Consider the following 22,054-nt stretch of genomic DNA (forward strand, 5'->3'; position numbering starts at 1 on the left):
GGACAGATGGACGGCTGGGTGTGGATGGACAGATGGACAGATGGACGGCTGGGTGTGGATGGACAGCAGCGTCCTTGCCTGTAGCACCTCCGAAGGCGTGGGACGGCGCTGGGGGCTTGTGTGGGTGGATGTCACTGAGCTCTTGTAGGGACTGGGCAGTGAGCCCAATGGATGGACAGATGGACAGATGGACATGGATCAACACGGATGGACATGGATCAACATGGCCCAGCAGCAGCATCCTTGCCTGCAGCATCTCCAGTGACCCTCAGGAATGGAGCAGGATGTGCACTGGGATCCTGCCCTGAGCACTGGAGACTGGGGCGCCTGGATGTCACTGGGGGCAGGTGGGACCTGCCTGAGCCTGGCAGACCGATGGATGGATGGATGGATGGATGGATGGATGGATGGATGGATGGATGGATGGATGGACGGATGGACACAAACCAGCACGGATGGATATGGCCAGGCAGCAGCGTCCTTGCCTGCAGCATCTCCAGTGACCCTTGGGAACGGAGTGGGATGTACACTGGGATCCTGCCTGAGCACTGGGGACTGGGGTGCCTGGATGTCACTGGGGGCAGGTGGGACCTGCCTAAGCTTGGCGGACGGACGGACGGATGGATGGACACAGCCGGACAGCAGCATCTTTGCCCACAGCATCTCCAAGGGTCCCCCAGGACGGAGCAGGGGGCTCATGTGGGTGGATTAAAAGGTCCCAGGTCAGCGGCGGCGCTGGGGGGGCTGAGGCCAGGCCGGATCCCACCCTGGGCGTGGCACTGCTGGTAATCCCCCCAAGAGGATTAGGGGAAACTTTTTTTTCCCTGTTTCAGGGCTAATCCCTGGGCTGGTGGGGCTCAGCGAGGGAGGCCAGGACCTTGTGCTGCTGCTGAGGGTCTGGGGTTGCATCCTGCTCCCTCCCAGCCCCTCACACCCCCATGGCCACCCCCACAAGCCCTTTTTGCCATCCTGCCCCTCCACTCCCTTTAGGACCTCATCCTGCTCCCCCTGCAGCCCCTCCCAGCCTCCAATCTGTTCCCAGTCCCCCATAGCCACCAAAGTGGGGTGAACTGGGACCACCCCACACTGGAGTGGGGCGGGCAGGGGGGTCCCACTTCCTCCCCAAAGCAGGTCCCCCCTCTCCTTAATCCCACAGCTTTAATAACAGCACTGCAAAGCTCTGCCAAATGTCTGGTCCCTGCACATCTCTGTGCCCCCCTTCCTGCCCCCCAGCTACAGGACCACAGCCTGGGGAGGCTCCCCAATCTCCTGGGCTGCCTCCGTGCCCCCACCACGCTCCCCCAAATCAGGCACTGGCCATGTAAAAGACTCCATATATTTCACATGTACAAAAAGTCACTGTGGGGGGAAGGGCGGGGGGGTCCTGGGGTGGGGTCACCATCCTGCCCCTCTCCCGGTGCCCCCCCAGCCTGGCTTTGGTCCCTTTTTTTTTGGCACTTAGTGTTCACATCAGTGGTCAAAGTGTCGAGCGCGGGGTGGAGGGGTCCCTCTGGTCCCTGTAGTGGGGCTGGGGGCTCTGAGGCAGTGAGCCCCCCCGGGGACAAGGGGACCCTGACGGCGGGGGGAGCACCCCACGGGTCAACTCCTGATGCTGGGGCCCCACCACAGATGGATTTGGCCTCTGCCTTGGGCGGGCAGGGGGTGCAGGGTCTCCCTGGGCACAGGGATGTCACCCGTGTGAATGGTGGCACGGGGACATTTTGGCCCTGTCCCATGTGGTGTCAGGGCAGGACGGAGCCTGACTGGCACTTGGGGGGCAGAGGGGGCTGAGCAGGGACTGAGACAGCCCCAGTCCTCCCCTGCCCCCCGGTCGGGCTCCTTTGCCTTGCTGGGCTACAGGCGGATCCACCTTCGGGCTGTGGGATGAAAGGGACAGTCAGGGACAGAGCCAGGGACACCTGGCCTGGCCAAGTGACCCCCCCAGAGTACAGGCACCTCCAGGCACTGGCCTAGGACCCAGTAATGCACTGGGATCCCCACTCTGGGCTCCAGCAGGGCACTGGGACCATACCCTGGCATCCAGTCTTACACTGGGACCCTGCTTTGGGATCCAGTTTTGCCCTGGGATTCTGCCCTGGGATTCAGTGACCCCACTCTGGGATCCAATATTGCAGAAGGATCTGTGCTGGAATCCAGCCTTGCTCCAGGATCTAGTGCTGGGATCCTGTGCCAGGGCTCAATCTGTGCTGGAATCTAGCCTTAATTGAGGATCCAGTGCTGGGATCTTGTGCTGGGTCCCAGCCTTGCACCAGGATCCTGGACTGGAATCCTGTGCCAGGACTCCATGCTGAGTAGCAACATTTCACTGGGATCCAGTGCCAGGAGCTGGCCTTCCACCCAGATCCAGCCTTATGCTGGGATCCTGTGCTGGGATCCAGCCTTGAACTGGGATCCTGTGCCAGGATCCAGCTCTGTGCTGGGATCCTGTGCTGGGATCCAGTGCCAGGAGCTGGCCTTCCACCCAGATCCAGCCTTATGCTGGGATCATGTGCTGGGATCCAGCCTTGAACTGGGATCCTGTGCCAGGATCCAGCTCTGTGCTGGGATCCTGTGCTGGGATCCAGTGTTGGGATCCAGCCTTGAACTGGGATCCTGTGCTGACACTCTGCCTTGCACTGAGATCCTGTGCCAGGATCCAGCTCTGTGCTGGGATCCTGTGCTGGGATCCTGTGCTGGGATCCTGCCTTGCACTGGGATCCTGTGTTGGGATCCTGTGCTGGGATCCAGCCTTGCACTGGGATCCTGTGCTGGGATCCAGCTCTGTGCTGGGATCCTGTGCTGGGATCCAGCCTTGCATTGTGATCCTGTGCTGGGATCCAGCTCTGTGCTGGGATCCTGTGTTGGGATCCAGCTTTGCACTGGGATCCTGTGCTGGGATCCTGCGCTGGGATCCAGCCTTGCATTGTGATCCTGTGCTGGGATCCAGCTCTGTGCTGGGATCCTGTGTTGGGATCCAGCTTTGCACTGGGATCCTGTGCTGGGATCCTGCCTTGCACTGGGATCCTGTGCTGGGATCCAGCTCTGTTCTGGGATCCTGTGCTGGGATCCAGCTTTGAACTGGGAACTTGTGCTGGGATCCAGCTCTGTGTTGGGATCCTGTGCTGGGATCCTGCCTTGAACCAGGATCCTGTGCTGGGATCCAGCCTTGAACCAGGATCCTGTGCTGGGATCCAGCTCTGAGTTGGGATCCTGTGCTGGGATCCTGTGTTGTGATCCTGTGCTGGGATCCAGCTTTGCACTGGGATCCTGTGCTGGGATCCTGTGCTGGGATCCAACTCTGTGTTGGGATCCTGTGCTGGGATCCAGCCTTCCCTGGGATCCTGTGCTGGGATCCTGTGCTGGGATCCAGCTCTGTGCTGGGATCCAGTGCTGAGATCCAGCTTTGCATTAAGATCCTGCCCCGATCCAAAGGCCTGGGGCACACCAGACCCCCCGGGGTGACAACATGCAGGGAGGGGGGCGTGCAGAAGGGGGCATGCGGGGTCATGGGGAACCCAGGGGGATCCAGGTGGGATCCAAGGGATCCAGGCATGCAGGTGGTACCTGGGCTCTTAACAGCTGGACTCGTCGTGGTGGGACGGGTCGCAGAAGAAGCGGGAGCCCCGCTTGGCCGTGCGGGCAGTGAAGGGGACGCTCTTCAGCGCTGCGGGGGGACGGGCAGGGGACGGGGGGGACAGGGACACGTCAGCCCCCGTGGCTGGCAGGGCCAGGGCAGGGGGCCGGGGGCTGAGGGGGCCGTACCGGTGATGATGTCCTCGATGGTGCCATCCTTGCCCTCGTACATGGGCCGGTGGTCCTTGGCCTGGCGCCGCCGCAGCTCCGCGATCAGCTCCTGCTGCTGCCACTTGTTCCGCTGCGAGGGAGGCACAGCGGCTCCAGGTTAGGGACACAGGGGTCCCCTCCTCCCTACTCCCCAGCCCACCCCATGGCTGCCTTCACTAACCTTCTCCTGCTTTTTAGCCTCCTGTGCCAGCAGCTTCTCCCGCATCACCTCCTCCTGCTTCTTCCGTGTCTCGTTCTCCTGCTCCGCGTCCTGCCGGGGCACACAGGTGGGGAGTGTCAGCTTTCCCCCACCATGGTGCCACTCACCTGCAGGGTACCCCCCCCCGGCCCCACCTCACCTTGTAAGAGTGGATGAAGCGGACAAAGACCGGGAAGAAGACAGACGGGGGGGTGGTCTTGGGGCTCTCGCCGAAATACCGCACCACGGTGTTGTAGGCGTCCTGGCACAGGAGCGGGGGTCAGGCACGGGCAGTGTCCGGCACAGGGGGAGCGCAAGGCATGGAGGGCACCACGGGTGGGCAAAGCAGGGCAGGAGAGCACGAGGAGTGTGCAGAGCGAGGTGTGTGTGACAAGAAATGCACACAGAGAATGCAAAGGAAGGCAGGAGAGCACGAGGAGTGTGCAGAGCGAGGTGTGGGTGCGAAGAAATGCACACGGAGAATGCAAAGGAAGGCAGGAGAGCACGAGGAGTGTGCAGAGCGAGGTGTGGGTGACAAGAAATGCACACGGAGAATGCAAAGGAAGGCAGGAGAGCACGAGGAGTGTGCAGAGCGAGGTGTGGGTGACAAGAAATGCACACGGAGAATGCAAAGGAAGGCAGGAGAGCACGAGGAGTGTGCAGAGCGAGGTGTGGGTGACAAGAAATGCACACAGAGAATGCAAAGGAAGGCAGGAGAGCACGAGGAGTGTGCAGAGCGAGGTGTGTGTGACAAGAAATGCACACGGAGAATGCAAAGGAAGGCAGGAGAGCACGAGGAGTGTGCAGAGTGAGGTGTGGGCGACCAGATGTGCACGAGAAGTTTGCAGAGCCAGGAGCAGAACCAGATATGCACAAGGAGCATACAAGACAAGGCATGGATGATGAAGAATGACACGGAGCATGCAGAGGAAAGCAGGAGTGTAAGAAGAGCACGCAGAGCAAGTTGTGGATGAGCAGGTGTGCAGAAAGACCGTGTAAGACAAGGTGTGGATGACAAAGAATGACACGGAACATGCAAAGGAAAGCAGGGGTGCAAGAAGAGCATGCAGAACAAGGTGTGGATGACCAGGTGTGCACAAGGACCATGCAGAGCAAGGTGTGGATGAGCAGATGTGCACAAGGACTATGCAAGACAAGGCCTGGATGACAAAGAATGACACGGAACATGCAAAGGAAAGCAGGAGTGCAAGAGGAGCATGCACAGCAAGGTGTGGATGACCAGCTGTGCACGAGGAGTTTGCAGAGCAAGGTGTGGATGAGCAGCTGTGCACGAGGAGTTTGCAGAGCAAGGCGTGGCTGACCAGGTGTGCCCGTGGCTGGTGCCAGGCCGGGTGTGAGCAGCCCTCACCTCGGCCGTGCGCGCGTCGCGCTGCAGCCGCTCGAGCTGCCCCTCGCTGCCGCCCAGGAAGCTGCGCAGCACCGCGCTCTCGTGCTGCCCACACTCCCGCCGCAGCAGCTCCATGCCCCGGCCCAGCTCCTTCACATCCAGCAGCACGTTCTCCAGGGACACTGCAGGGACACGGGACGGGTCAGTGGCTGTGTGAGGCCAGGACAGCGAGGTGGGGCCACGGGCACAGGTTGAGGGGCACCTGCTGCAGCTTTCTCCACAAAGTGCAGCTCCTGCCAGAAGGTCGCCAGCTCTGGGTACTTCTCCCGCACTGTCAGCGCGATGAAGTGCAGCAATGTCATCTTCCTGTCTGTTGACTTGGTGTCCAGGAGCTGCAGGAGGATTTGGAGAGGGGGTCAGGGCTGTGGGATGGGAACCTCGGGGTCCCAGGGAGCCAGGGAGGGGCTGCCCACCAGGTCCAGGCTCTGCAATTTGAAGCCGTAGACTGCGCCGCGCTTGCTGCTGTTCATGTAGTTGCCCAGCGCCAAGATAATCTGCAGGGGCAAAGCAGCAGGGTTGGAGGGTCAGGGGGGAGTGAGACCCCCACAGGATCCCCCTCACCCAGCTACAGTGAGGCTGGATGAAGGACCCCCACCCCGCCTGTCCTCACATTCCCACCTCCAGCATGTGCTTCAGCTTCTGCGACGACTTAACGGAGGCCGAGGCCGCGATGATGGCGTTGAGCTGCTGCAGGGGGACAGCACAGGGGGGCTCAGCCGGGGTTCAGGGCGCACCAGGTGTGGTAACCCCCTCCCCAGCTCCATACCGGTGTCAGCATCTGGATATTCTCGGCGAAGTTGCCGAGGAAGGCCATGATGGCCATGCGCTGGGGCAGCCTCTCCACCTTGCTGAACTGCAGCATGAACCGGTCCTCGTCCGCCAGCTCCTCCAGCGGCTTCCTCTCGCGCTCGTACTGCCTCAGCGCCTTGGCCTCCGCCTCCGTGGGCAGGAACCGCATCAGGCACTCCACAAAATCCACCGGCAGCGTCGCCAGGTCGAACCTGCCCCCGCACCGCAGTGTTGGGGAGCAGCTCCCCATGGTACCCAGTCTGGATCCCAGCCTGGCTACCTGTTTGGCCACCCGCAACCACAGCCAGACCCCCTGCACCCTGCCAGACCCCCTGCACCCTGCCTGGACCTCTGCACCCCCCCTGGACCTCCTGAACCCCAGTCAGACCTTGTGCACCCCAGCCAAGTCCTCTGCACCCCAACAAGCCCTTCTGCACCTTGCCTGGCTCTCCTGTCGATCCTCCTCCCCCTGGCCAGACCCCCTGCAGCCCAACAAGCCCCTCCGCATTCTAGACAGTCTCTCTGCACCCTGCCTGGCCCCTCTGAGCCTGCTGCACCTCTGCCAAGACCCTCTGTACTCTGCCTAGGTCCCCTGAACCCCAAGCAGCCACCCTGCCCTCCAGCCAAACCATCTGAACCCCAGCCAGCCCTCTTGAACCGTGCCCATCCCTCCTGCACCCCAGCCAGGCCTGCTGCACTCTGCCTGCACCCTCTGGACCCCAACAAGCCCCCCTGAACCCCAACTAGTGGCCCTGTACCCTCTGTGGCCCCCCTGAACCCCAACCAGACCCACTCACCCCCCAGCCAAACCCTCCACACCCAGCCAGTCCCCTTGAGCCCTGCCTGGTCCCTCTGCACCCCAAGTGGCTCCCCTATGTCCCAGTTGTTCCCATTGTACCCAACCAAGGCCCTGTACCCTGCCTGAAACCCCCACACCCCATCCAGACCCCTCCTCCACTCTGAGCCACTAGAACCCAGACCACCTGTCCCCTGTCCCAGCTGGCACCTCCAGACCATGCCTGGTCCCTCTGCATCCCAACCAACCTCCTTGCACCCCAACCAGCCCCCTTGCACTCCTGCCTCCTCCCTGCACCCCATTCCTGACCCTCCCTGCCCTCTGAGCCACCAGAACCTCACCCAGACCACCTGTCCCTTATCCCAGCTAGCTCCTCTACACCTTTCCTGGCCTCTCTGCACCCCAACCAACCTCCTTGCATCCCAACCAACCCCCTTGCACCCCAACCAGCCCCCTTGCACCCCAACCAACCCCTTGCACCCCAACTAACCTCCCTACACCCCAACCAACCTCCCTGCACCCCAACCAACCTCCCTGCACCCCAACCAACCCCCTTGCATCCCAACCAACCTCCTTGCACCCCAACTAGCCCCCTTGCACCCCAGCCAACCTCCCTGCACCCCAACCAACCCCCTTGCACCCCAACCAGCCCCCTTGCACCCCAACCAACCCCTTGCACCCCAACTAACCTCCTTGCATCCCAACCAACCCCCTTGCACCCCAACCAACCCCCTTGCATCCCAACCAACCTCCCTGCACCCCAACCAACCCCCTTGCACCCCAACCAACCCCCTTGCATCCCAACCAACCTCCCTGCACCCCAACCAACCTCCCTGCACCCCAACCAACCCCCTTGCACCCCAACCAGCCCCTTTGAGCCCTGTCTCTCCCCTGTACCCCATTCCTGACCCTCTGAGCCACCAGAACCTCAGCCAGACCTGTCCCCTATCCCAGCCAGCCCCTCTACACCTTGCCTGGTCCCTCTGCACCCCAACCAACCCCCTGCACCCCAACCAGCCCCTCTGAGCCCTGTCTACCCCTGCACCCCATTTTTGACCCCCCCTGCCCCATTTCTGCCCCCCCAGTGCAGCCCGTACGTGTGGATGGCCCGGCAGATCTCGTCGGCGCTGCGGCCGGCCTTGCGCAGGGTGATGGCCAAGTTCTTGGCACGGTTGGCCTCCAGCAGGGTCACCTTGGTGGCCACTTTCTGCGCCGCCTTGCTCTTGGCACACACCAGGTCCAGCGCCGGGCCCTGCGCCTTGGTCTTGAACAGCTCCTCGAAGCGCTCCAGGTCCAGGTCCTGGGGGACGAGGGCGGTCAGAGCTGGGGCTGGGGGTGCCCACGTGGGGAGGAGGACTCCATGATATCAGAGGGCTAATTAATTACTTGATTATACTATATTATTCTATACTATATTACTATATTCTATACTATACTACTATATATTGTATTCTATATTTATATATTAAAATGTATAAATATTTAGTATATAGTATACTCTACTATATACTATATGTATATATATAGTTTATAGTAATATATATATTACTATATACTATATGTTATTACTATTACACTATATTATTCTATACTATATTACTATATTACTGTATTATTCTATACTATCTTGCTATACTATATTACATATTATAATATAATATATTATAGTATATCCTGTACTATATTACAGTATATTATTCTATACTATATTACTATAATTATACTATTATTATATTATTCTATACCATATTACTATAAATATATACTATATATATTAGTATATTATATATTACTATACTATATTACATATTATAATAAAGTATATTATAGTATATTCTATACTATATTACAGTATATTATTCTATACTACATATTACTATTACATATATTACTATATATATACTATATTTATATATTATTTATATACTATATTACTATATTACATATTATAATATACTAAATTATAGTCTATTCTACATTATATTACTATATTATTATATACTATACGTATAAGTATATTATATACTATATTACTATCCTATATTACATATTATACTATATTACAGTATATTATTCTATACTATATTACTATTATAGTATATTCTATACTATATTACTATATTATTATATGATATATATTAGTATATTCTATACTATATTACTATACCATATTACTACATGACTGTCGGCCAACAGTCCCAACACACACACATGCATTCAACTGATCAATTTATCAAATTGACCAGAATAATTGATCACATGACCAGAATCCAATTACCAATTCCCTTCAACCAAACAATCTTCCACAACGCATCCCACTTGTCAACAAGAGGAGCAGCAATTGAGATAAGAACTGGTTTTTTCCTTTCTCTGAGGTTCAGAGCATGGGAATCCCAGAAATATCCTTGGGAAGTTGTGCCTGGCTTTTCTCTGTGCAGAGAAATGTGGTGACAGAGGGGTCCTGGGCTCACCTCCAGCACCCTCTCGTCGTCCAGCTCGCTGAACACCGTCCCGCTGATCTGGCTGGGCTTCAGCGCTGTCCAGTTGAACACAGGCAGCCGGAACTTGGTCTTGATGGGCTTCTTGATCCGGATGGCTGCCAGCGGGGTGGGAGCCAGCTCAGCACCCCCAGGGCACGGGGACATGTCCTGTGCCCACCCTGAGCCACCTGAGCCCGGTGTCATCAACCTCTGGGCCACCCAATCCCCGTCCTGGGGTCCCTGAGCAGGAGTTCCTTGAGGATTGCAACCCCAGCACCCTGGTGTTTGCAACCCTTCCCTGTCCCTTGTCCCTGTCCCCACAGTTCCTCTGTCCTCCCTGTCCACACAGTCCCTACAGCACCGCTGTCCCCATGGTCCCCACATCCTCCCTGTCCCCACTGTCCCTGTACTGTCCCAGTCCCCACCATCCCTGTTCCCTGTCTTTACAGTGCCCACACCCTCCCTGTCCCCTGTCCCCACTGTCCCTGCACTGTCCCAGTCCCCACCATCCCTGTTACCTGTCCTTACAGTGCCCACACCCTCCCTGTCCCCTGTCCCTGTCCCCACTGTCCCTGTACTGTCCCAGTCCCCATCATCCCTGTTCCCTGTCTTTACAGTGCCCACACCCTCCCTGTTCCCCATCCCTGTCTCCACTGTCCCTGCACTGTCCCAGTGCCCACATCCAGTGCCCACACCCTCCCTGTCCCCTGTCCCTGTCCCCATCCCGTGGTCCCCCTCATCCCACGTACCTGAGAGCCCCACGGTGAGGGCGATGGAGGGTGAAGCCCCGGGCAGCGGCGGGGCCGGGGGACACTTCCCTGTGGAGCCATCAGATGGGGGTGAGACCCCAATTCTGGGGACCACCCAGCCTCGGGAGCAGCCCAGCACCAGGGACATCCCTGCCTGGAGCCCTCCCACGCCTGGGGACACCCAGCTCTGAGCTGCCCCAGTTTTGGGTGCCCCTCCTCACCTGGGAGCGGGGGCGCGGGGGGCGGCAGCGGGGGAGGCGGGGGGGGCGGCGGGGGCGCGGCTTCCACGGGGGGCAGGACCGGGGGTCGCAGGGTCTCCTCCGAGGGCTCGGGCTGCGGAGGTGGCGGCTCGGCGCTGGGAACCGGGGGCGGCTCGGACCCGTAGTGCCGCCGGAAAGCCTCGTCCTTCTCCTTGATCATCCTGCGCAGCGTGTGCACCTGGTGGCTCGTGTGCTCGTAGGTCTCCTGGGGACAGCAAGCGTCAGTCCAGGGGGATTGGGACCCTTCCCCACTCCCTACAGTCCCTAGGCCCCCCCCAGCACACCTTGACCACCTCCAGCTCCTTCTCTCGCTGCAGCAGCTGCTTCTCCAGCTCCGCCACCCGCATCATGTTCTCGTTCTCCAGGTCCAGCAGCTTCTCCGTTAGCTGGGGAGAGGGACACGGCTGTGACAGCAGCTCAGGGACGCCCCTGGTGTCACCTCTGACCTCCTGGGACCCAGCAAGGAACATCCCCGCACCCCCTCGCGCTCACATACGTGGGACAGGTGCTCCTCCAGCTCCTCCACCTTCTCCAGGGCCACATTCTTGGTCTCAGCATCCTCCAGCAGCCCCCCCACATCGAAGACGTTGTCCAGGTACGCCTGGATCTGCACCTGCAGCTTCTCGCTCTCCGTGTGCCTCGACTTCTGAGGGCACAAAGGCAGCATCAAGGATGGGGGGATTCCCAACACAGTTCCCCTGACCGTCAACCCCCCCAACACAGTTCCCCTGACCCTCCTTGACCCCCCCCATACCTGCAGGAACTCCTCCAGCCCCAGTTTGGTGAACTCGTACTGGAGATGGACGCGGAAGTTCATATCCTCCACCGAGTGCACCACGATGTTGATGAACTGCATGCAGGCCACCTGCAGGCAGGGCTGGCGTCACCAGGAGTCCTCCTGGCACCCCCGAGAGCCTCCCCCTCGCCCAGGACAGGGTGTCCCACCATGAAGTCGATGCTGCTGTCCTCGTTGCGGAAGTATTCCATCAGCCGCTCAAAGCGGTGTTTCTCCTTGCACACCTGAGCAGGCACAAATGGGGTTCACCTGGTGTGGCCCCCCAGCCACTGACCCTCCCCCCACCTCCTGGACTCCACTTCCCTAATCCCAGTCTGGTCCTGGTGCTCCCAGACCCCCCCATTCCTCATCTTTCCTGATCCCTCCATTACCTGTACTCCAGATTCCCCTTCCAGGCCTGGTCTTGGGGACCCTGGTGCCCCCATCCCAGCCTTCTCTGGGGGTGTCCCTCATCCCAGATTGCTCCTGGGGACCCTGGTGCCCCCATCCCAGCCTTCTCTGGGGGTGTCCCTCATCCCAGATTGCTCCCAGGGTCCCCAGTTCCTCCATTCCCGGGGTCCTGCTCCCCAGTCCCTGCCTGATTCTGGTGCCCCCATTCCCCCCATCCCAGCCTGGTCCTGTCTCCCTCCATTCCCCCCATCTCAGCCTGGTCCTGTCTCCCTCCATTCCCCCCATCCCAGCCCTGTTCCCACTCCTCTCGTACCTCCTTGAAGTTGTCGAAGGCTGCCAGGATGATCTCGTGGCCGCCCCTCACCAGGCAGACAGCAGCCAGCAGCTCCAGCACCAGCGCCTTCATCCTGGCCACAGTGTCACCATCACCATCAGTGTCACCCCCAGCCAGCTCCAGGACCCCTGCCCCACCCTGCCAGACCCTCCCTTACCTCGGGTTTTTGTTGTTGAGGCTCAGGGCGATCTCGTTGACAGCGTGGGGGTGAGACATGACCAGGTTGAAGCCATACTGCAGGGATGGAGAGAAAAAACTGTGTCAGCCGTGGTGGCACTGGTGACAACGGTGTCCCCACCGTGGGGTGACAGTACCTGGTAGTTCATGATGGCCCGAAGACACATGATGCAGAGGTGAACGTCATCCTTCTGGCTCACCAGGCGTGAGTTCTTCAGTGCCCTGCGGCTGGGCAGTGTGCCATAGCTGCAGGACAGGGCACACAGTGAGCGGGACTGGCACCTGCTGGTGCTGCACCGATGGGGGGACAGCGTGGGGACAGCGTGGGGACAGCGTGGGACAGCCGGGATTTCGGAGGGACAAAGGCAGCGAGAGGGCGACAGGGACAGAGTGTGCAGAGGCGGAGCAAAGGCGGGCACGGGGCTGGCCCCGGACAGCCGGTACTTACCCGGCCGGCGGGCGAGCGGCGAGGTGGGCACGGAGGGGACAGAGAGAGAGCACAGCCAGAGAGGGGCACCCCGGCCCTGGAAGCAGAAACGGGGTGCATTACCCCGGGGCGCGGGGGGAGAGCCAGAGCAGGGTGAGCAGGGGCAGAGGACAGGCAGGAGGGCAGTGGCGAGACGGCGATGGCAGTGCCAGGGCTGCACGGGCCGGCGGGGCGGGCACGGCACGCGAGGCAGAACAGGCTGTGGCACGCGTGGCACGTGTGCCACACCAAGGGCGAGGCACAGCACTGCGTTGGCACCGTGCAGGTGATGTGCGTGGCACGGGACAGGGCGGTGAGCGGCACCACGGCACAAGCCACGGCAGGACAGCGCTTGGCACGGCACACACCATGGCACACTGGCACACACCATGGCACACGACACAGCACTCAGCAAGCAGCCAGAGCCCTGCAGCAGGACGTACCCCCGTGGCAGGACGTCCCCCAACAGTGGGACATCCCCCCGGGCACGTACCGTAGGGCGGTCTGGCGGGCAGAGCGGGCCAGGCTGCTGGTGAAGGGGGCGGGCAGGGCGCTGGGGTGCTGCAGATCCTCGATGGACCTGCTCCAGGAGCGCAGCTTCTCCAGTGCGCCATCCTCGCCGCCTTCCAGGCCCTCAAAATCCAGCCTGGTGGGGGGACACGCGCGCAGCGGGGGGGCACACTGCTTTGGCAGGGGGCACATGGCTCTGGGAGGGGGGCACACAGCTCTGGCAGGGGGCACACGGCTCTGGCAGGGGGCACACTGCTTTGGCAGGGGGCACATGGCTCTGGCAGGGGGGCACACTGCTTTGGCAAGGGTACACAGCTCTGGCAGGGGGCACACGGCTCTGGCGGGGGGCACACGGCTCTGGTAGTGGGCACACTGCTTTGGCAGGGGGCACATAGCTCTAGCCAGGGGCACACAGCTCTGGTGGGGGCACATGGCTCTGGCAGGGGGACACGGCTCTGGCGGGGGGCACACAGCTCTGGCAGGGGGCACACAGCTCTGGCAGGGGGCACACGGCTTTGGCAGGGGGCACACGGCTCTGGCGGGGGACACACAGCTCTGGCAGGGGGGCACACGGCTTTGGCAGGGGGCACATGGCTTTGGCAAGGGGCACACGGCTCCAGCACAGATGCAAGCACTGAAGTAGGTGGTAAGTGGGTGCTTGCGGGCTGAGAGGCACGAGGGTGGCTCTGGAATTCCCAGAGCAGGCAGGGAAGGTCTGAAAGTCCCGCATCCCTCAGAAGCCCGATGCAGGCAGGTCCCTCCCTGCCTCAGGGATGATAAGGGACCGAGCAGTATCAGGCGTCGGCAGCAGGGAGCTGCCACAGCCACCAGGAACTTCCAGGCTCCCCAAGGACTCCCTGGATCCCCCCCTCACCGAGGGACCCCCCGACCCCACTCACATGACGGCGCACTGGGCGAAGGACAGGTAGTTCACCAGCACGTCCAGCCCCTTGTTCTCATCATTGAGGAACTCCCGCACCCACCTGCGGCACCAGGTACCCATCAGAGCCCGCAGGAGCCGGGGATCCCCCCAGCACAACCCCCTCTAACACGGAGACCTCCGTCCTGGCGCGGGGACGGCGGGGACACTGCCCTGGTGGGTGCAGCCCCTCCGCTATCAGCCGTGCCAGCGCCAGCGCGGGGTTATCTGAGGAGCGCAGCGCAGGGAGGGCTCGGGGTGGGCGGGAAACGGGGGTTGGTGCTGGGGCTGCACCCCCAACCCCACCCCGGGAACCTCGCGGGGAAAGGAGAGGATTCGGAACGCCCCGACCTTTGGGAGGGTGTTGGGGTGCCCTTGTGAGGTGCTGCGCCCACGGGCAAGGAGGGGGTTGGGGTACAGGGGGTGGGGGATTCACGCAGGAGCACCGGGGGTCCCCAGGCCAGCCCACCGCCGTACGTCAGGGAGCCACGGGGGCCGCGGCCGCCCCTTTCCTGCCGCCGCCAGCCCCCTCGCCCCAGCCCGTTTCCTGTCTCCGGCTGCTGCTATTTTGGGTCCGTGGGCAGGGACGAGCGGGGCCGGCGGCGGGGAACAGCCGGCACGTGCACGAGCCGCCCCGGGCACGACTGTGCCACCGGGAACCCGCCGCTGATGTCCCCAACACCCCCGGGACGGCTCCGTCCCGCCCGATCCCCCGCGCGGCTCCGGGGCATCCCGGGGCGGGTCGGGGTGTCACCGGCTCGGCGATGGAGCCGACCGAGCCCTCCGGTCGGTCGGGAGGAGCCGGCCAGGATCTGGCCACGCTGCCTCGTTCAGGGCGTCATCGCCGGCCCATCCGCCCCGGCATCCGCCCCCGGGAGCTGCCCGCGGGCCGGGGCAGGAACCGGCCCAGTTCCTGCAGCGCCTCCGGCTTCCCCTGCAGCTGTGTGGGGCTGGTGACAGCACCCCGCGGTCCCTCCGGGACCCCACGTGCCATCCGTAATTCTGCACCCCCAGCCTGGACCCCACAGCCCCTCCCCGGGACCCCCCTGCCCCTCCCCGGGACCCCACACTCACCCAATGTGGTTCGTCCTCAGGCTGATCTCCAGCTCCCGCAGCACCTTGGTGGATTCCTGCACCCTCCTCCTGAACTTCTGGGGGCAGAGCGAGGCTGAGCTGTGCTCCCTCAGACTCCCCAAACCCCCCAAGGCTGCCCCTAAGCCCCCAAGGCTCCCCCAAACCCCCCAAGGCACTCCCAAACCCCCCAAGGCACTCCCAAAGCCCCCAACCCCTCACCTTCCGTGTGACACCCGGCTCCAGGAAGCTGCGCAGCTTCTGGATGTAGGCATGGGGTGGGCTCTTCACCTGGAACCGCTCCTAGGGGGGGACAGGGGGGTGTTGGTGACACGGGGACAGCAGCAGTGTCCTCTCCCCAGGACCTCCATGGGCCACACAGCCCCACCTGGTCACAGATGAGGTCCCACTTCTTCTCGTTGTCGTACTGGCGCAGCAGCCGAGCTTTGTCCGGGGGCAGGTTCATGGAGCTCTGGGGACACAGAGGGGGTGTCACCCTGAGGGACATGGGGACAGTGCCCCCAAGGGGCACCGAGACCCATGGTACAGCCTGGGTGGCCCCAAAAGCACCCACAGCACAGCCAGGGTCCCCTCTAAGGGCACCCTGACCCATGACACAGCCAGAGTCCCTGGCACCAGGGTGCTCCAGCAGGTACAGCTGTGGCACGGGCACAGCAGTGCCACCGGGGCCATGTGCCAACCACCAGCGGCACCAAATCTCTCCATCCCTGACGCATCCTTCCTGTCTGCACCCGCTTCCGTGCCACAACCGCAGCCTCCGCTCCCGACCGTGGCACGGGGCCAGGCACCGGTGCCAGCTCCCCAGGACACCAGACACGGGGCCAGGCACCGGTGCCAGCTCCCCAGGACACCAGACACGGGGCCAGGCACCGATGCCAGCTCCCCAGGACACCGGACACGAGGCCCAGCACTGGTGGCTGCTCATTGGGACACTGGGCACAAGGCCAGGCTCTGGTGCTGGCCCAGCGTCACTGGGAAGACCCCAGTGGGATGTGGCACAGGACAAATGGGCACCACAGTGGGCATCAGGCATGCCAGAGAGCCTGGGACGGCCCTGGTGGGTAATGCCACCCCAGGGAGAGATGCCAGTCCATGTGGGCGATGTCACCCTGGTGGGAGATGGCATTGCTCTGGGTGATGTCACCCTGGTGGGTGCTGCCAGCCCAGCTCATGATGCCACACTGGTGGGAAATGCCACCCTGGTGGGAGATGCCACCCGAGTGACGCAGCTCGGGGTAGCCCCGTTATCAGGAGCCGTCACCATGGCTGCTCCACCCCTCCATGTCAGCCCTGCCCTGCATCCCGATCCCACGGGAAACCGGGACAGAGCCTGGGCGAGGCCACGCACCCCTGGGCAAGGTTCCCACGAGACTGACCACCAGCACAGACTGACCACCAGCAGGGACTGACCACCAGCACGGTGCCACCAAAACGGCCCCCGAGGGACACCATGCCCTCCCCACAGGGCTGCGGTTATTCCTCCTTGGCCAGCAGTAACATCCCGGGCCTCTCTGGGAATGGAGGCGGAAAGGACGCCCAGAGACCCCGCCTGGGGGCGAGGGGCACCCGCGGGGGGCTTTGAAGCGCAGCCGCCCGTCCCGGCGTTCCCGCCGCTCCGTTTCCTGCCTTTGTGGTGGGAACGCGGCCGCTCCCGGCCGGGCACTTCCTCCGCCGTCCGCCCCACCGGGAGCCCCCATGGCTATCCCGGGGTTGAATCCCACCGGGAAACGGCGATACCGGGGCTGGAGTCTGCCCCGGGGCTGGGGGGCTCCGGGGCGGATCCTCGCCTCCGGGAGCCGCCGGACCTCCATCACATGATGGAATATTTTCCGCCCCCGGCAGCAGCCGGGACGGCACCGGGCGCTGCCGACGGCCGCGGGGACATTTTGGGGGAGGCAGGTGCCACCACCCTGCAAAGCGACCCCCCCCCGGTACCGGTGTCGCCCGGCAGGACGTGTCCCCCCCCGCCACAGGCCCCGCTGAGACCGGCGGCCGCATCCGCCCCGCGTGGGATGCGGGACGGGCAGCGCCGCCGCGGGACGCGCCCACGCCGGGGGTGCTGGTGCCCCCCGGTGCCCCCGATTTCGGCTTCCAGAGCCTCGTGGGACCACACTCGGCATTTCCTGCCCGGCTGCGGCTTCCGCTGGCGGCGGCTCCCACCGGGATGGCGGGGCCGGTTGCGGGGGCAGGGGGGCACCGGTGTCAACCAGTCACGGTGCCCTGGCGGTGTCCCCCCCATCCAAAACAAAGCCGGAGCCGCGGAGGGGCCACCGGGACGGCTCGTGGGCCGCCCAAGCGCCAGTGGGACGCCTTCGCGGTGTTGGTGGTCCCGGTGGCACCGGGGGCACTGCCGAGCCACGTCCCGGGGCCGCGGTGGCACCAGGGTGGCCACCGCCCCGGCTGTGACAGCGGACCGGGGACCGCGCAGGGCATCCGCGCCCACCGAGAACCACTTCATGCACCGGGAAACCGGGAAGCCCCGCACCCAGCGGGGAATCCCAGCCCTGCGGTCCCCCGCACCCGCGGAGAAACCCAGCTCCAGCCCCGCGCGCTGCCCCGACCGGACTTTCCCGGTTTAGAAAGTCCCCGGGCCTCAGGGGCCCCCGCGGTGGCACCGGGAGTGGCGTCACCCCCGGGGCTGTCCCGGGTGGGGTGTTCCCCGCGGCCCCGCGGCCACTGCCCATCCCCGCGGGCACCGGCGCTCCCCGCCCGCCCCTGGCGGCTCCGAGCGGCGGTGCCGTCCCGGCGGTGCCCGGTGCCCGCCAACTGGTCCGGGAGAGCGCATCGGGAGGAGTCCCGCGAAGGGATGAACCGGGGGGAGGCTCAGCGGGAACACCGACGGAGAGAACAGGCGAAGTGCACCGGGGGCACATCGGGAACGGAGGGTGAGCACCGGGAACTGGGGAGCGCGGCGGGGGTCGGCCTCTCACCAGCACCAGGGCGAAGCGCTCCTCCAGTTCGCAGGGCTCCGGCATCGGCATCTTGCCCGGGGCGAACAGTCCGGCTCCCCCCGGGGCCGCCGGTGTTCCCGGGCCCCGGGGCAGCGCCTCCCCGTCCGCGCTCTCCACGTTCCCCATCCCCGGCCCAGGCACCGGGGGGCGGTGGGGGAGGTTCAGCCCGTCGTGTCCGGCGCTGCCACCGCCTCCCGGTCCCGCCCCGCCCGCCCCGCCCGGTCCCGCCCCAGCGCTGCTCGTCTGCGGCGGCGCCACCAGGGGGCGCCCTCCAGGGCGGCGGCGCCACCGGAGGGCGCCCGAAGGCCGGCTGCGAGCGGCGCGCTCCGATTGGCCGGGCCGCGCCTACGCTGACCAATCAGCGCCGCGCTCGAGCGCGGGGGTGGGCTCTGCTCGCCCAACGGCGGCGCTCGGGCGCGGCCCGGACCGTGACGGCGACTCGAGACGAGCCCCGCCCCGAGGGATGACGACAACCAATAGAATGAGGTAGGAGGCGGAACTACGTGTGGTTTCAGCCAATGAGCGGTGGGGGCGTGGCGCAGAGCTCGCGGCCTGGCACGGACGGCGGACGCGGCGCAGGTGCGGGCGGGGGGCGCGGGCGGGGCAGGCCCGGGGGATCCCCGGGGGTCCCAGAGCTGCTGCGGACCCCGGGCGATCCCCACAGCACCCCCAGACCTCATCCCGAGCGGCCCGCGGGGGTCCCGCCCCCACCAGGCCCCGTGGCGGCGTGGGGGGGGGGGGGGGGCGCTCACTGGTTGGGCCCCGGGGGTCTCGGCCCGGTTCTAACGGGAGGAGCGGGGGGGAGCGGGGCGGTGGAGCGGGGGAAGGGCCGGGGCAGCGCCGGGCGGTGGGGGGTGCTGGAAGCGGCCGGTGGGTAAAGGTCGCTTGGAGCTGGCCAGGGGCGGCAGCAGCGAAAGCGAAAGCGGCGCTGGGGGCGGGGAGGGCGGCTCGGGGCCCGGCACCGGCGCTCGGCGGGCCCTGCCCCGTGGAACCGGCTGTCACTGCGGCCGGAGGGGTGTCACCCCGGGCTGGGGGGGCTCTCACGGTCCTGTCACGCACACCCTCGCCGCCACACCCCGCCCGGGACTGTCCCCACGGCTCCTCCCCTGCCTTGCCCTCTGACCTGGGGCTTCCCCAGGGCCCCGTGGCACCGGCCCAGCGGTGGCAGCGCTCCAGTGCCACCCTGTGTCACTGTCCCCGTGCTCAGCTGTGACCTGTGCCCCCCTGGGCCAGGCTGGTGTGGCACGATGGGGTTCCTCTCCTGGAGCTTCCTCTTTGCTGGGGTGGTTCCTTGAAGCGTCCACCCTGCTCCCCTCGGGCCCTGCTCTGTCCCCTCCATCCCTTGGGGGCAGCTGGCTCGTGCCACTGGCTGGGCAGGTCTGGCTCTGGCAGGTGCCAGAGGGGACAGAGCCGGCTGAGCCGGCTGGACCAGGAGGAGGAGGAGGGCGAGGAAGAGGAGGAGGAGGAGGCCCTGCCGGGAGCCTCGTGCTGCCAGAGCCACCTCTGGGGACGTCATTACAGGCACTAATAGTCACCTGGCACAAAGATGTTTCCAGCTGCCAGCAGGGCTCCCACGACACCTTCAGGAGCTCCCCTGGCCCCAGAGCAGCCCTGCTGCAGATCCCTCAGGGCTGCCCTGGCCTTGCAACAGCCCTGCAACACCCCAGGGCCCCTTGGCCCTGCAACAGCCTGCAGTACTTGCACCAGCTGGACAAGGAAGGCTCCAGAGCAGCTCCAGGGCTCTCACTCAGCTCCTGGGGGAGGTTTGGGAGCTTTGGGTGGGCTCCAGGTCCTTGCTGACCCTGCTTTCCCCTGGCAGTTTGCAGCCCTGTGGAGCGGCCGTGGGCCCATCCCAGCCTGGCACCATGAACGTCTTCGACCGCAGCATCAACTTTGATGCTCTCTTCAAGTTCTCCCACATGTGAGTGACACACGGGCAGGGCAGGGGGCTCGGGGGGGCTGTGCCAGCCCTCCCTGCCCACCTCACCACCCCCTCCTCCTCACCCACAGCTCAGCCTCCACCCAGGAGCACCTGAAGAGGGTCTATGGCAGCTTTGCCATCTGCATGTTCGTGGCAGCTGCGGGCGCCTACATCAACGTGGTGACCCACCTTTTCCAGGTGAGGGGCCTTTGCAGGGCTGCAGGTGGCACCCCCAAGCCTGCAGCACCCCGGTGAGGCAATGCCCAGCCCTCACCTGTCTCTCCCTCTCCCAGTTTGGGCTCCTGACTGGCCTGGGGGCACTGGGGCTGATGGTTTGGCTCACAGTCACCCCTCACAGCCGTGAGACCGAGCAGAAGAGGCTGGGGATGCTGGTTGGCTTTGCCTTCCTCACAGGTAGGTGGGCACTGGGGACTCCCCCCACATCCCACAGGACCCCAAATCCTTCACAGGGGCTGGATGAAGCCCCCCAGAATGGCTCTGGTGACACCCAATTCTGTCCTTCCAGGCATCAATCTGGGACCCCTCCTGCAAATGTGCATCTCCATCAACCCCAGGTAGGACAGCCCCCCACAGACACCATCCCCCACCTCCAGCTGCTACACAGGTCCTGTTTACCCCCCCTGATGCCCCCCAAAATCCTCTGACCCCCTTCTCTTTGCCCCCAGCATCATCCCCACTGCCTTCCTGGGCACTGCCACCATCTTCGCCTGCTTCTCTCTGAGCGCCCTGTACGCCCGGCGCCGCAGCTACCTCTACCTAGGAGGTGAGAGGGGCTTTGGGGAGGGCTCTGGGGGTCTGGGGACCCCCTGTTTGGGGGTGGGCTCTCCCCAGACCTGGCTCTGACTCCCTTGCCCTGCAGGTTTCCTGCTCTCTGGCCTCACCCTGCTGCTTCTCTCCACTCTGATTAACGCCTTTGTGAGATCCACCTGGCTCTTCACGGTGAGTCCACGCTGCTGAGGATGGACAGACAGACAGGTGACACCAGCAGGGAGGGGACTGTCCCCACCTGATGCCTCTCTACCCACCACAGGCCAACCTGTACGTGGCTCTGATGGTCATGTGTGGCTTCGTGCTCTTCGACACGCAGCTCATCATTGAGAAGGCGGAGAGCGGGGACAAGGATTACATCTGGTGGGTGCTGGGGACACAGGGGGGTGACAGAGGGGGCAGGGTGGCCCTCCCTGAGCGTCCATCCATCCCTCCCTCCCTCTCTTTCCCAGGCACTGTGTTGATCTCTTCCTGGACTTTGTCAACATCTTCCGGGAGCTCCTGATGATCCTGGGCATGTCCGAGGTGGGTGAGGGGCCCTGGGCAGGGCAGGGGGACAGAGGGACAGAGCCCATGGTGACCCGGCCACTCTCCTCTTGCAGAACAAGAAGAAGGAGAAGAAGTGAAGAGGCTCTGGGCCGAGGCAGAGCCACCCCTGTGTCCCCATGTCCCCTCCTGTCCCTCTCTGTCATTAAAGGGGCTGCGCTTTGCTGCCGAGGAAGCAGCCAGAAGCTTTTGCACCTCGTGGGTTTTTCTCTCCTTCAGCTTTTTTTTTTTTTTTTTTTTTTTTGATTAAAAACCAGCCAATTTGTGGATCCTGCTGGAGTTTGGCTCCCCTTGGTTTTCCCCCAGCCTGTGACCCTTGGAGTGGTCACCCATGTGTCCTCTTTCCTCCGAGGTTTGTCCCCAGCCCCACCCGGGGTGTTACCCTTCCCCAGGAGTCCGTGAGACCCCAGAACCAGCCCTTGGGGGGTTGTTGGTGGGACCCCCCCTCAGCCAAACTCATTGGTGGAGCCTCCCCTTCAGCACCAGTGCCAAGAAATGAACGTGTGCTGGGAGGGGGCCGTGGGGACGTGGCATTCCCAGCGCTCCCAGTCCCGCCATCTCTGCTCTTTGTACACCGGGATGATTCAATAAATCGCTCAGACTCCAAACTCTCGTCCCCCTCTTTCCATCCCCCGTGTCCGTCTGTCCATCCTCCCACGCCTCTGTCCCTCCCTGGAGCACGGGGACACAACGGCTGCA

At 63.4% G+C, this 22,054-nt stretch overlaps 2 protein-coding genes across 7 annotated transcripts; one reads left to right on the forward strand and one right to left on the reverse strand.

Moving 5' to 3' along the window:
- Positions 1-1,317: 1,317 nt before the first annotated feature.
- Positions 1,318-19,783, reverse strand: FMNL3 (formin like 3). Of its 6 annotated transcripts, none has more exons than XM_059871895.1 (27): positions 19,223-19,783; positions 15,516-15,599; positions 15,350-15,430; positions 15,131-15,207; positions 14,037-14,120; positions 13,121-13,273; positions 12,299-12,407; positions 12,142-12,218; positions 11,964-12,057; positions 11,410-11,484; positions 11,219-11,329; positions 10,961-11,107; positions 10,749-10,850; positions 10,426-10,669; positions 10,205-10,273; positions 9,447-9,571; positions 8,073-8,275; positions 6,157-6,391; positions 6,009-6,077; positions 5,804-5,884; positions 5,593-5,722; positions 5,352-5,512; positions 4,143-4,244; positions 3,965-4,054; positions 3,763-3,874; positions 3,565-3,664; positions 1,318-1,877 (listed from the first exon to the last, which is right to left on the reverse strand). In XM_059871895.1, exons 1-26 carry the CDS (start codon positions 19,613-19,615, stop codon positions 3,573-3,575), a joined length of 3,300 nt encoding a protein of 1,099 aa, XP_059727878.1. In that variant the 5' UTR covers positions 19,616-19,783; the 3' UTR covers positions 1,318-1,877; positions 3,565-3,572. The 6 variants fall into 6 exon arrangements, with proteins under 6 accessions (XP_059727878.1, XP_059727877.1, XP_059727881.1 ...); XM_059871894.1 differs by having other exon boundaries at positions 10,961-11,110; XM_059871898.1 differs by lacking the exon at positions 19,223-19,783 and adding an exon at positions 18,079-18,286 and having other exon boundaries at positions 10,961-11,110.
- On the forward strand, positions 18,526-21,963 carry TMBIM6 (transmembrane BAX inhibitor motif containing 6). Its single transcript, XM_059871908.1, has 10 exons — positions 18,526-18,678; positions 19,919-20,020; positions 20,110-20,218; positions 20,314-20,434; positions 20,547-20,595; positions 20,707-20,804; positions 20,901-20,980; positions 21,072-21,172; positions 21,262-21,334; positions 21,412-21,963. Exons 2-10 carry the CDS (start codon positions 19,965-19,967, stop codon positions 21,433-21,435), a joined length of 711 nt encoding a protein of 236 aa, XP_059727891.1. The 5' UTR covers positions 18,526-18,678; positions 19,919-19,964; the 3' UTR covers positions 21,436-21,963.
- The last annotated feature ends 91 nt before the right edge of the window (positions 21,964-22,054 follow it).

Source organism: Haemorhous mexicanus, chromosome 33, assembly GCF_027477595.1.
Source record: "Haemorhous mexicanus isolate bHaeMex1 chromosome 33, bHaeMex1.pri, whole genome shotgun sequence".
Taxonomy (NCBI): Eukaryota; Metazoa; Chordata; class Aves; order Passeriformes; family Fringillidae; genus Haemorhous; species Haemorhous mexicanus.

Excerpts from the sequence above, each read along its gene's own strand:
- FMNL3 (XM_059871894.1), bottom strand. The coding sequence starts at position 19,615 with ATGACGTCCCCAGAGGTGGCTCTGGCAGCACGAGGCTCCCGGCAGGGC. Across the intron at positions 10,274-10,425 it reads CCCCGCGCCCCCGCTCCCAG|GGAAGTGTCCCCCGGCCCCG; the intron begins GTGAGGAGGGGC and ends ATGGCTCCACAG. Across the intron at positions 6,392-8,072 it reads ATCTGCCGGGCCATCCACAC|GTTCGACCTGGCGACGCTGC; the intron begins GTACGGGCTGCA and ends GTGCGGGGGCAG.
- TMBIM6 (XM_059871908.1), top strand. The coding sequence starts at position 19,965 with ATGAACGTCTTCGACCGCAGCATCAACTTTGATGCTCTCTTCAAGTTC. Across the intron at positions 20,596-20,706 it reads TGCATCTCCATCAACCCCAG|CATCATCCCCACTGCCTTCC; the intron begins GTAGGACAGCCC and ends CTTTGCCCCCAG. Across the intron at positions 20,805-20,900 it reads CAGCTACCTCTACCTAGGAG|GTTTCCTGCTCTCTGGCCTC; the intron begins GTGAGAGGGGCT and ends CTTGCCCTGCAG.